The following is a 13495-nucleotide window of genomic DNA, read 5'->3' on the forward strand; positions in this document are numbered from 1 at the left end:
TCCATAAACAAGCCACACCATCCATAAACAAGCCACACCATCCATAAACAAGCCACACCATCCATAAACAAGCCACACCATCCATAAACAAGCCACACCATCCATAAACAAGCCACACCATCCATAAACAAGTCACACCAACCATAAACAAGTCATACCATCCATAAACAAGTCACACTATCCACAAACAAGCAACACAAACAACACAAGCAACGCTGTTGACAAGTTAGACAAACAAAATACGCTAAAGGAGAAATGTAGAATATAACTTGGTTATGTCCGTGTTTAGCTTTAGGAATAATATTGGAAGAGGTAAATAATGAAACTGAATGTTATGGGAATGTAGTTAGAAGCCTGAGCAGATGTATTACTCACTGTGATAACATGAACCTAGATTGGTACGTTTATGGAGTAACTTGCAATGTGAACAGACTGACTGAACTGTAGTGATCAGGCCTTGGCTTGGTTACAAGTACTTCTGCAGTTTGGCAGATAGATATGGGGTGCATAATAATCTAACCACTACCATCCAGGGGATAGATATGGGGTGCATAATAAACTAGCCACTACCGTCCACAGAATAGACACGAGGTGCAACATTAGACTAGACACTACCGTCTACAGGATAGATAGTATTTGGTGCATGATAAACTAGCCACTACCATCCACAAGATAGCCATGAGGTGCGACAAAATCATTCCGAGTCTCTCAAGTCACAATCAAGCCCAGGTCTGCGGCTTTCTAGGATTATCCTGGCTTAGTAACCGCTCAGGGATAATGTCTCCTCCTCTCTCCTCCTGCAGGTGTTGACAGGTGCTGCCACCTGCTTCTACGCCTTCATCGGCTTCGACATCATCGCCACGACGGGAGAGGAAGCTGTCAATGCTCGCCGCTCCATCCCTTACTCCATCGTTATCTCCCTCATCATTATACTCATCGCTTATGTCACCTCCTCCGCCATCATCACACTGATGAGTCAGTCTCCTCCTCCTCCTCCTTCTCTTTAATACTAATTATAATAATAATAATAACTATGATAATAATAATTATGATAATAATAATGATGACAATAATAATAATAATAACAGTAATAATAATAATAATAATAATAATAATAATAATAATAATAATAATAATAATAATAATAATAATAATGACAATAGTAAAAATAATAATAATAGCTGAATACAATACCGCCATGCGTATGAATAAGACACATGTGCAACACCTAGGTATCTCAAGACTAAGGGACTGAACACCTTCCATCAACTCTCCAAGACTAAGGGACTGAAGTCCTTGGTTGCCGGGATGCGACCCCGGGTGGGGATGGTGTGCCGTATAGCACTGACGAGCTGTGTTAAGCAAGCATATCTGTCTCTGTCCTGCAACATCTGGTGTTGTGACTCCAGAGTCGGGTTATGGGAAAGTTTACTCTTGATGCGCTGGTAACTGAGATGAGTGAGACATTTATCTCTGTGGGAAGCTTCTGTTGCTGGTCTCCCAACACAAACTCAAACTCCGACGGTGTCTTCAGTATGCGGGTTTGTGTGGGAGGCAGCTGCGAGAGGGTCATCTGGAGAAACTGGAGAGGATTGAGAATCAGGGCTTGTACCTGGTGCTGGGTGCTCTTAAAGTCTACTGTCACGGAACAATTGGAGGCGGAAGCCAGCATAATGCACTAAGGTTTCACCTGCAATTTCCTGGACTGAGGTATGCCTGGGGGGGTCATGGCGGTCGATGGACATCCAACACAGCGGCTTATCCGTATCCGCTGCCGATCGTCGCATTTTACAAATGGACCTTGTACCGGACAGGAAGTTTGATATAGAGTATCAGTGGCACGCTTTCTTAGCACGCTCTTGTCGTTGGTCCAATTTCCCCTGCAGGAGGTGTGTAAACATGACTACTCTGGTTGGCTGGAGCAGTCGGTTTCTGGAACTTCACCGGGGCCTGTATGGCGATTTGCAGAGCACTGTATACCGAAGGATTCCGGTCGTCCGTTTATTGGTGAGGCCGGATACGAGGAGGCGTTAAGAGGCACGTAAGTCCATCCCCTTCCTCCGTCTTCTAACGTTCATTTTCCACTATAATCTACTTTGTCCATAATTACTATCACATTTGCTTTGTCTGTTTCGTACGGTGAAGTCTAGGAGCTTTTTATAATTCATGGCAAAACTTAACAAATTTTTGAGAACAAAATCCTAGACTTCACCTTACGAAACAGACGAAGCAAATGCGATAGTAATTATACAAAGGTAGATTATAATGGGAAAATAAATATGTTATTAGAAGGCGGGGGAACTGACGTGCCCCTTAAGCTTGCCACCGCACATGATCTTATGTATTTGTGGCGCTGTGTGGGATGTGCAAGGAGCTGCAGTACATATAATTTCTCAACGATCCAGAGAGACACTGGGTAGTATTTAGCGACTCCTTGGGCCCACTGCGTAGTCTAGTGGATACACTGCAAGTTAGGCCTGGTACTCGAGAAGAAAATAGTCCTCGAATGTGTACTGAACCATTTTAGGATTCAGAGTGACGAGATGGGTGTTGCTGGAGCGAGAACGATGATGCAGAATGAGTGTATTATGGGCCCGCCTGTGGCAGTATCTGAAACCTGATCAGCTATAAGAAGAATGATACAAGAGAGAGAACTTGGAAGGGGGTTACGATCCCTTTCAGGTTTATTAAACCCACTATTCAAGAGTGATATTCCTTCTATTATGCATCCCAGAAAACTGAGGTCACACCTAGTCGACAGAGGCTTGGGTGTACCCGAGATGATGTGGGAAAACACATGTATAGTTCAGGACATTTATTAGAGGAAACGTTTCGCCACGAGTGGCGAAACGTGTGCTCTAATAAATATCCTGAACTGTACATAAGTGTCTTATTCCACATCTTGTCAGTATCACTATACCTAAGATAATGTACAACATTTCTGTAGCTGCGACGGCGCAGCCGTCCCGTAGGCCTGGTGACACGGCGGTGTCCCGTAGGCCTGGTGACACGGCGGTGTCCCGTAGGCCTGGTGACACGGCGGTGTCCCGTAGGCCTGGTGACACGGCGGTGTCCCGTAGGCCTGGTGACACGGCGGTTACGTCAACGCATCTTCTTCACTTCCGTCAAAAACCTGAAACACACGTGAGATCCAGGGATGTACATCATCTGGGACAGAAGGATATCGGCAGACGACTCTCTGAGCTACTGACGAGTTGTCAAGATACCCGAGTGTTGCACAAGTGTCTTATTTAAGAAGAGTGTGTTGCGGTACTTTAAACCGGGAGCAGTGCATGAGAGACACATATACATATACACACTGTATACATTGTGTATATATTGTGTATACATAGTATATACGTTGTGTATGCAATGTATATATTGTGTATACATATTAAGGCACCCAAACACGGAGAATTATTTAGCACTGATCCCCGGAATGCTGAACAGGGTATCGAGCAGGAAAGTGAGTAGAAAGACGACGTTTTGCTCAGATTTTAGCTTTATCCTGAGCAAAAATATCAAATATAATAAATTTCTCCTTTTTTGTCCCACTGGCGAATGTTCCAGACGAACCCACATGAAAATACAATAAGGGGAATTAAGACTGGTTCTATTTGATCACACTGACACGACTCAGTGGGAAAAGGCATCAGTGTGTGACCAGGATGTACTATATTCATTATATTATGGAATACTCGCAACATGTAGACTCGTCTAAGCAGTAGTATGCTGCGCTCGTTTTAGTATTTATCTTCGTGTATACTCAGCAGATATGATGCCTCCTCCTCTGGTGACATGTATGGGGTAGACAGACAATTGTTAGCTGAGGATTGCATGTGTTGGTCCTGAGACCTTGATCCACGGTCCCAAGACCGAGAAGTTGTCTTATAAATATGTCCTAGTGTTTGCGTCTCTCCAGACTGATTGCATGTGTAAAGAGATTATTTAACGTGTGATTTGTTTTATTCCATGTGGTGTCTGATGGCGGAAATGTGACGTGTTGGTGACGCATCATGGTCGTTCTTGTTTACAACGACGTTCTTGTGACGTTGGCGTGGTCGCTTCGATGTGTGTGTGTGTATGTATTGACCCCCTAACACGTCGCCGACGTGCAACAACAGTGCCCTACGACAAGATTGACCAGGACGCGGCCCTGGTACAGGTGTTCGGCCAGGTAGGCGCACCAAAATGTAAGAACCTGGTAGCACTAGGTGCTCTGGCTGGCCTCACCGTCTCCATGTTCGGTTCGATGTTCTCCCTACCCAGGATCGTTTACGCCATGGCCAAGGATGGCCTCATCTTCAAGTAAGATACATTACCATGTATTCTAGTGTACTGTCATGTCCAGTACGCTGGAAATAATACATTACTGTATTGAGGTGATGTCTTGTAATACACTGGAAACTATGTATGAGTGTAGTGTATGTTCGTTTGTGATATATTGAAAGCATTGCAATAAAGTATTGAATCATATTTTTTGATGAGGTTATATACCTGGAGACATGTATGTCGCTCAGGGTATATACACGGACAGGTGTGTATATCTCAATGTATATGCAACGAGGGTTGTGTACCTCTCATTGCATATACACTGACGTGTGTATGCCTCTATATATACACTGTGAGGTGTGTGTATCAGTGTATATACACTGCAAGATGTGTATCACTCAGTGTATATCTCTTACATGTATGTACACTGTGAATATATATATATATATATATATATATATATATATATATATATATATATATATATATATATATATATATATATATATATACATGTATATATATATATATATATGTGTGTGTGTATATATATAATTAGGAAACGTTACACCCACCAAGGCTTTACCAATCTAATGCAGATTGGTAAAGCCTTGGTGGGGGGCTTTATCAATCTAGATTCCCCCAATCAAAAGCTCCTCTTGGGGAGCGAAACGTTTGCTTAATGATACTATCGAAACTAGGCACGTGTGTCTGAGTGACAGCTGCTGGACCAGCCTCTTAGTTTCGAACAAGCTGACGTGACCATCCTCTCTTTGCATGGGCGAAAAGTATGACAGTGTTTGCTCAGTGTAGAGCTTCCATCAGTTCGTGATGTGACGGAGATGTTAATACAGTCAGCTCTCTCGTGAAGCTCCTTCGCTTAGTGCGACTTTCTTTTTAGGTAATTGAAAAGGCAGGTCCAAAATTGAACGATGAGTGAAAGAGTCTTTATCGTCCGTGTTATTTTATTTTGGATTCTCCTTTTCAATTGTATTCGCAAGATAACATCTCTGTATACCTAGAGTATACGTGGAGGGTGCTTCGGGGGTCAATGCCCCCACGGCCCGGTCCATGGCCTGGGGCTGTGTGAGAGAGCTGACTGAGCACTGAACTTGGAGTTCAGAACCCCGAAGGGTGGGAACGACGGGTCTCCTGCCTAGGATATCCACCATTAGAGCCTGGCTACACAATCCTTTGGCTGAGGACTCTAGGAGGGTCTACTACAGCACCTGATTCTCTTCCCACAGGAGTTTGGCTGACGTGTGGGCAGTGACAGGGACCCCAGCCACAGCCACGGTGGTCTTTGGTCTGGGAGCCGCTCTGGCTGCTATGTTCATCTCCCTCACTGTACTCGTAGAAATGATGTCCATAGGTAGGTAGATCTCTCTCTCTCTCTCTCTCTCTCTCTCTCTCTCTCTCTCTCTCTCTCTCTCTCTCTCTCTCTCTCTCTCTCTCTCTCTCTCTCTCTCTCTCTTTCTCTCTCTCTCTCTCTCTCTCTCTCTCACTCTCTCTCTCTGGTTGATGTACTGTACTGTAATACGTTCAGCACAGTTTAATACCTCTACATATTTTGGCCACAGTGTGAATATCTCTTCAGCTGTACAGTGTTGTGTTCAGTATACTGCGTTGTGTTCGAAACCAGAACAGCTAGTGATGATATTTATACGATATTTCGCCCCGTCCTGAACTTAATATTCCTTGATAGAGTAAAATGTCGCATTTACACTTTTTGGTGAGTGGGAGAAATTGCCAGGTAGAGTCTATGAAAAGAGTAGATTGACCTGTACGAAGATGGACTTGCCTTATATGGATCAGTAGGTCTAAAGCAGTGCTCCTCTAGGCTCAGGTTGGTGTGTGTTGCAGGCACCTTGCTGGCCTACACACTGGTGTCAACCTGCGTGTTGATCCTGCGCTACCAGCCTCACTCCACCACGCTACTGGAGATGTTACCAGAGAGCATCCGCACTCCACTGGGAGGAACACCGCTACCAGGCTCTCCCACACGTGTTCTCACCCACGTAAGTTATTCTTTCTCCCACCTTCGTAAGTCATTCGTTCTCCCACCTTCGTAAGTCATTCTATCTCTCCTACCTAAGTAAGTCGTTCTCCCACTTTCGTAATTCTCTCTCTCTCTCCCACTTACGTAAGTCATTTTCTCTCCCATCAACGTAAGTCATTCTCTCTCCCATCAACGTAAGTCATTCTCTCTCCCATCAACGTAAGTCATTCTCTCTCCCATCAACGTAAGTCATTCTCTCTCCCATCAACGTAAGTCATTCTCTCTCCCATCTACGTAAGTCATTCTCTCTCTCTCCCACCTATGTAAGTCATTCTCTCCCCCACCTACGTAAGTCATTCTCTCCCCCACCTACGTAAGTCATTCTCTCCCCCACCTACGTAAGTCATTCTCTCTCCCACCTTCGTAAGTCATTATCTCTCTTCCACCAATGTAAGTCAGTATGTCCGTCTGTCTGTCTGTCTCTGTCTGTCAGCCTCTCTGTCTCTGCCTGTCTCTCTCTGTCTCTGTCTGTCTGTCTCTCTCTCTCTCTCTCTCTGTCTGTCTGTCTCTGTCTGTCTGTCTCTGTCTGTCTGTCTGTCTGTCTGTCTGTCTCTCTCTCTCTCTCTCTCTCTCTCTCTCTCTCTCTCTCTCTCTCTCTCTCTCTCTCTCTCTCTCTCTCTCTCTCTCTCTCTCTCTCTCTCGCTCTCTCCTATTTACATATCACATTAATAATAGTAAGACATATGCAACAGTTCGGCATCTTTATTTCGAAATGTTTCTCCTACACAGTAGGCTTTTTCAGCCGAGTACAGAGGAGACAGCGGAAGCAGTAGAGATGTAGAGCCGATGTAATCAATTCATCATCTTCAAGGGTGATGGAGACTTGAGTGAGAGACGGACCTGCCAAGAATGGCAGTACAGTGGTAGAACATACTGATAGTTTGTGTTACGCAGAAAGGTGGGATAGCTGTTACGCAGAAAGGTGGGATAGCTGGGGGCTAGAGCCTTGTCTAAGGGCAAAGGTAAAAGTTACACACATCTCAAGCATAAACAGGCCACCCAGGGCTATCCCAGTCTAAATAGAAAGCGCTAAACCAGTAAGTGTTACTTCAATGGGTTGGTTAACAGAGGGTTAGGCAAAAATCCCAGTTAGGAAAATATATCTATTTATTCAACATAACACTATATACACACTCTAGAAACACCTTAATCCTAACCGCCCAAATGAGGGTACACAAGAAACAGCTGGCTGGAGGTCCAGCCACCATAACCACTAGGTCTAGTCAGCGCCAGGCCGTCACTACTCTACTACAAATCCCATTTCTTATTTCCTCACTCAATCCCACAGCACCCTGACCATGTTAGATCCTAGGTGAACATACAGGTAAGCCATAGGAGAACCTATGGCTTGAGTTGGTCAAACAAAAGGAGTACACAACTACAAACTTAGCTTAAACACACAGCACCTCCGACGCCAGCCTCCACACCAAGCTGACTCCACGTGCCTGCCCCCAGCCACGCTTACCCCGCATACCCAAAACACACTTGGAAAATAACTACCTAGCAGGATTTCTTTATAATTACAGTTAGAGTACTTTACAGTGCCCCCAAATGCACATTATGGATTATAAAATTATTATTTACAATTATAACATTCATACTATAATGGCACACTTCTCCACTATATGTACATTACGATGTCATGCAGAACCCTGCGTAACAGTTTGTGCCGTAAATAAGACACATAATGCAAGCTGTGTCAGCTGTGTCATGTTACTGTGATACTGATGATGACTTCAAGGCGCGTGCAACACCTGGCTATCTTCATTTCAAGACGTTTCGTAAATCTGCCGCTTTTTTCAAATTTCCACCCTGAAAATGTCTCTGAATTTCCTTGTTGAATGAAACGTCATTACGATAGTGCCCTAACCCACATTTTGTCTTATTTACACAGTACCTGGCATAAGCCAGTAGGAGACACTTACATGCAGTCCAGGACATTTATTAGAGGGAACGTTTCGCCCCGAGTGACCTCTTCAGTCGTAAGCTTCTCTCTCTCTCTCTCTCATGTGTGGGATATTTGTGTATATACACTTTGTACATAATAACAAATTTGCAAGCAAGAGACACAGTGAGTACTGTGGGCGACCAGACTTGAGGAAAGTCTGCCAATGTTGATCCACGAGTCCCAGCTTTGCTTCACAATTATAACGGGTTTCCCTGTGACTGGCTAGACTGAATCAAGATGCTAGCAGCGAACCAGCATCTGGCTGGCTGGTCGAGAAGGCGTGCCTAAATTTATAGGTATATGACATACGCCGAATAAAATGTAACGTACTCTTAGTATGCCACAGTCCTGAAGATGCCATTCGTGGCGAAGCGTTTTCCTGTAATAAATGTCTTGAACAGTACATAAGTGCCTTTTCCACATCTTGTCGGTATCACCATACCATTGTTCATAAGCCAGTAGGCCTACTGCAGCGATCTATCATTCTTATGTTTTTAAATTCTATATGAAAAAAATGTATATTTGATTAAGGTTGAGAGCTGGGATAGAGTTGAAGCGGCATCATCATTGTTGTTGCTCTCGCAGGCTGAGATGACCACTGGCTTGGGACTACGACCTGGCGTCACAGCCACCGTCACCCCACAGCATCTCACCGCAGCGCTGCAACAGAACGGCGGGGGGCGCATCACCCCCTCCGGCCTCCCTCTGGACCAGAAGGTTACCGTCAAGGTGATGAAATATTGGCGTAACTAAAACTTTTAGGGAAATATTCTTTTACTATTTAAAGAATTAATAACTCGATATTACTGTGTTTGGGAGGTCAGATAAGGGTCGTCAGGAAACAAGACAGGTGTTTCTTGACGCGGGTCTTAGCCATATAATAACTCGCTCCTAGTGAAGCTTACCGCTTCACTAGGAGAGGAAAATTAAGTTCTGTACGTGACATCTCACAACCAGCTATGTTGATACACAGGTATATATGTGATGCTGACGGCTTAGAACATCCACAGGTTGAAGAATTAGACTCTTCACACTTATACACACTTATACATACATTCACACACACACACACACACACACACACACACACACACACACACACACACACACACACACACACACACACACACACTTTTATACACAGACACACTGTTATATAGTCTCATACACACTTATACACATTTATGCACTCTTATACAGTCTCATACACACTTATACACACACACACGCTTATACACGACTTGATGTGTGAAAGGGTGTGGGTGTCAGGAGAGTGAAGGATGTATGTGGTGTTGGTGTATGAGGGGTGTATTAAGAAGGAAAAGGGGAATATTGGTCGTTTGTTAATGTGTGTACGAGTATATGGGGAAGGGTTAATATTCCGGTGGTTTGGGGATGTTGACTTGTGAACCAGAAACTCTAATTTAGATTCTTCTATTCAGCAGTAATTTTTGACCCAAATGTGTTTAAGAAAAACTCTCAAGCTTCCTTCTGGTCCCAATCGTACCTATTACCAAAGCTGTGCATAGAATCTTCCTCCACCTCCACCTCATCCGAGTCATTCTACTCGCTGATCATCCTTGCTGTGGTTAACAGCGTGTGATGAGGTCGTCTCCTGACTCAGACGACACAGGCAACACTGAAGAAGGCAGTGGTGAGTCGTGGCGTCGTGAGGACGACTACATGGTCAGTGACAAGTGCGAGAACAAGTATTATGGGGCAGTGCCAACCTCCACTGGCCCGGCCAAGTGGTACGACAGGTCAGTACTCACTCAAGTGGTACGACAGGTCAGTACTCACTCAAGTGGTACGATAGGTCAGTATTCTTAATTTCACCAGACTAGCTTCACAATTAGCTCTATTGTAACTATCCCTCAAAATGTGTATGTTATGAACCTCCATTATCATCTTCGGTGTATATGTGTGTGTGCAGGTACGTGGAGATGGTACAACAGACCTTCCCAGCGTTGTTCCCGTGGGTGGAGGAAGGTCCCTGTACCGAGGACACTGGCAGACAGGTCATGAAGCTTGTAGGTGAGTCCTTCCCAGGGTAAAGATCTGGGTTTCATTACTACCTGAGGTGTTGATAAATGGTTCAGAGAACCGACAAGTTGATAAATTAGACACATGTGCAACATTTGGGTATCTTTATTGTGGAAACGTTTCGCCACACAGTGGCTTCATCAGTCCTATACAAAGAAGAATGGTGAAGATCAGAGGGAGTTTGAAGTAATCAGTGCCTTAGGATGGAGTCAATGTAATCAGCTCATCAGTCTTGAAAATACTAATGGATTGATAACTGACAACAGCCCTGTCTTGTTCCACTGACAACAGCCCTGTCTTGTTCCACTGACAACAGCCCTGTCTTGTTCCACTGACAACAGTCTTTGTCTTGTTCTACTGACAACAGTCTTTGTCTTGTTCTACTGACAACAGTCGTTGTCTTGTTCTACTGACAACAGTCTTTGTCTTGTTCTACTGACAACAGTCTTTGTCTTGTTCCACTGATAACAGTTTTTGTCTTGTTCCACTGACAAGTCCTTGTCTTGTTCCACTGACAACAGTCTTTGTCTTGTTCTACTGACAACAGTCTTTGTCTTGTTCTACTGACAACAGTCTTTGTCTTGTTCCACTGACAACAGTCCTTGTCTTGTTCCACTGACAACAATCTTTGTCTTGTTCCACTGACAACAGTCTTTGTCTTGTTCCACTGACAAGTCTTTGTCTTGTTCCACTGATAACAGTTTTTGTCTTGTTCCACTGACAACAGTTTTTGTCTTGTTCCACTGACAACAGTCTTTGTCTTGTTCCACTGACAACAGTACTTTTCTTGTCATTTTTTGTTTTCAAGACTGATAGACTGACCACATCGACTTAAGGCTGAGGGACTGATTACCTCAAACTCCTCCTGCTCTTTACCATTCTCCTTTGTATGGACTGATGAAGCCACTGTGTGGAGAAACGTTTCCTCATTAAAAATACCCAAGTGTTGCACATGTGTCTAATTTATCAACTTGTCGGTTCTCTGAACCATTCATCTACAATCATTGTCTTGTTCCACTAACAACAATCATTGTCTTGTTCCACTAACAACAATCATTGTCTTGTTCCACTAACAACAATCCTTGTCTTGTTCCACTAACAACAGTCCTTGTCTTGTTCCACTAACAACAATCATTGTCTTGTTCCACTAACAACAATCCTTGTCTTGTTCCACTAACAACAGCCCTTGTCTTGTTCCACTAACAACAGTCCTTGTCTTGTTCCACTAACAACAATCCTTGTCTTGTTCCACTAACAACAGCCCTTGTCTTGTTCCACTAACAACAATCCTTGTCTTGTTCTACTAACAACAATCCTTGTCTTGTTCTACTAACAACAGCCCTTGTCTTGTTCCAGTAACAACAATCCTTGTCTTGTTCTACTAACAACAATCCTTGTCTTGTTCCACTAACAACAATCCTTGTCTTGTTCCACTAACAACAGTCCTTGTCTTGTTCCACTAACAACAGTCCTTGTCTTGTTCCACTAACAACAGTCCTTGTCTTGTTCCTCTAACAACAGTCCTTGTATTGTTCCACTAACAACAGTCCTTGTCTTGTTCCACTAACAACAGTCTTTGTATTGTTCCACTAACAACAGTCCTTGTCTTGTTCCACTGACAACAATCCTTGTATTGTTCCACTAACAACAGCCCTTGTATTGTTCCACTAACAACAGTCCTTGTAATGTTCCACTAACAACATTTCTTGTATTGTTCCACTAATATCACTTCTTGTCTTGTTCCACTAACAACATTCATTGTATTGTTCCACTAACAGTCCTTGTCTTGTTCCACTAACAACAGTCCTTATATTGTTCCACTAACAGTCCTTGTATTGTTCCACTAACAACAGTCCTTGTTTTGTTCCACTAACAACACTCCTTGTCTTGTTTTACTAACAACAGTCCTTATATTGTTCCACTAACAGTCCTTGTATTGTTCCACTAGCAATAGTCCTTGTCTTGTTCCACTAACAACATTCTTTGTATTGTTCCACTACCAACAGTCTTTTTCTTGTTCCACTAAAAACACTCTTTGTATTGTTCCACTAATAACATTTCTTGTCTTGTTCCATTAACAGTCCTTGTATTGTTCCACTAACAACAGTCCTTGTATTGTTCCACTAACAGTCCTTGCATTGTTCCACTAACAACAGTCTTTGCATTGTTCCACTGACAACAGTCCTTGCATTGTTCCACTAGCAACAGTCCTTGTATTGTTCCAATAACAAAAGTCCTTGTATTGTTCCACTGACAACAATCCTTGTCTTGTTCCAATAACAACAGTCCTTGTATTGTTCTACTAACAAAAGTCCTTGTATTGTTCCACTAATAACACTTCTTGTATTGTTCCACTAGCAACAGTCCTGGTGTTAGCACTGTGAGTTAAAGTAAATTAATTATGGGAGATAATTTGGATGTGGCAAAGAGAGAGAGAGAGAGAGAGAGAGAGAGAGAGAGAGAGAGAGAGAGAGAGAGAGAGAGAGAGAGAGAGAGAGAGAGAGAGAGAGAGAGAGAGAGAGAGGGAGGGAGGGAGAGAATGAGTGAGAATGAACTACAACGTGTTCTACCTGCTGTTCTACCTGCTGTTCTTCCTGTTACAGGTCTACTCTACCTCAATGTGCTAATTTTCGACCTGATATTGGTGTGTAGTCTGGGTGAGCTGGAAGGTCACTCTCCCGCAGCATCATTCTTCAGTATAGTCTTCTTCCTGGCCATCATTCTCATCCTTCTCATGATCTCCCGCAAGCCACAGAACAGGTACTGTGTGATAATGTGTGTGTGTGTATATATATATATATATATATATATATATATATATATATATATATATATATATATATATATATATATATATATATATATATATATATATATATATATATATATATATATATATATATATATATATATATTATGTGTGTGTGTCGACTATTTACCATTTAGTTTTCGTTTATGTTTGGAAAATGTTGATTATGTGAGAGTATTGCAGTGTTGTGAGTGTTGTTGTGTTGCAGGCGATCATTGCCGTTCCTGGCGCCGGGGTTGCCGTGGGTGCCAGCCATTGCCATCATCATCAACATCTATCTTATCTTCAAGCTTTCTATCCTCACTCTCGTCCGTTTCATCCTCTGGATGACCATCGGTAAGTTCACACAGGTTCATCCACCGTG

The 13495-nt window shown here is 43.2% G+C and overlaps 1 protein-coding gene across 1 annotated transcript in view; it reads left to right on the forward strand.

Annotated features, from left to right (window-relative positions):
• The window catches only part of LOC128692256 (solute carrier family 7 member 14), a 72410-nt gene that overhangs the window by 57242 nt on the left and 1673 nt on the right, over positions 1–13495 (forward strand). The window contains exons 5-13 of the mRNA XM_070096258.1: positions 804–975; positions 4125–4308; positions 5520–5644; positions 6136–6290; positions 8865–9008; positions 9876–10039; positions 10213–10313; positions 12926–13082; positions 13340–13467. Coding sequence (XP_069952359.1) covers positions 804–975; positions 4125–4308; positions 5520–5644; positions 6136–6290; positions 8865–9008; positions 9876–10039; positions 10213–10313; positions 12926–13082; positions 13340–13467 — 1330 coding nt within the window. The remainder of the gene's footprint in view (positions 1–803; positions 976–4124; positions 4309–5519; positions 5645–6135; positions 6291–8864; positions 9009–9875; positions 10040–10212; positions 10314–12925; positions 13083–13339; positions 13468–13495) is intronic.

The sequence above is a fragment of the Cherax quadricarinatus genome, chromosome 53 (assembly GCF_038502225.1).
Source record: "Cherax quadricarinatus isolate ZL_2023a chromosome 53, ASM3850222v1, whole genome shotgun sequence".
NCBI lineage: Eukaryota > Metazoa > Arthropoda > Malacostraca > Decapoda > Parastacidae > Cherax > Cherax quadricarinatus.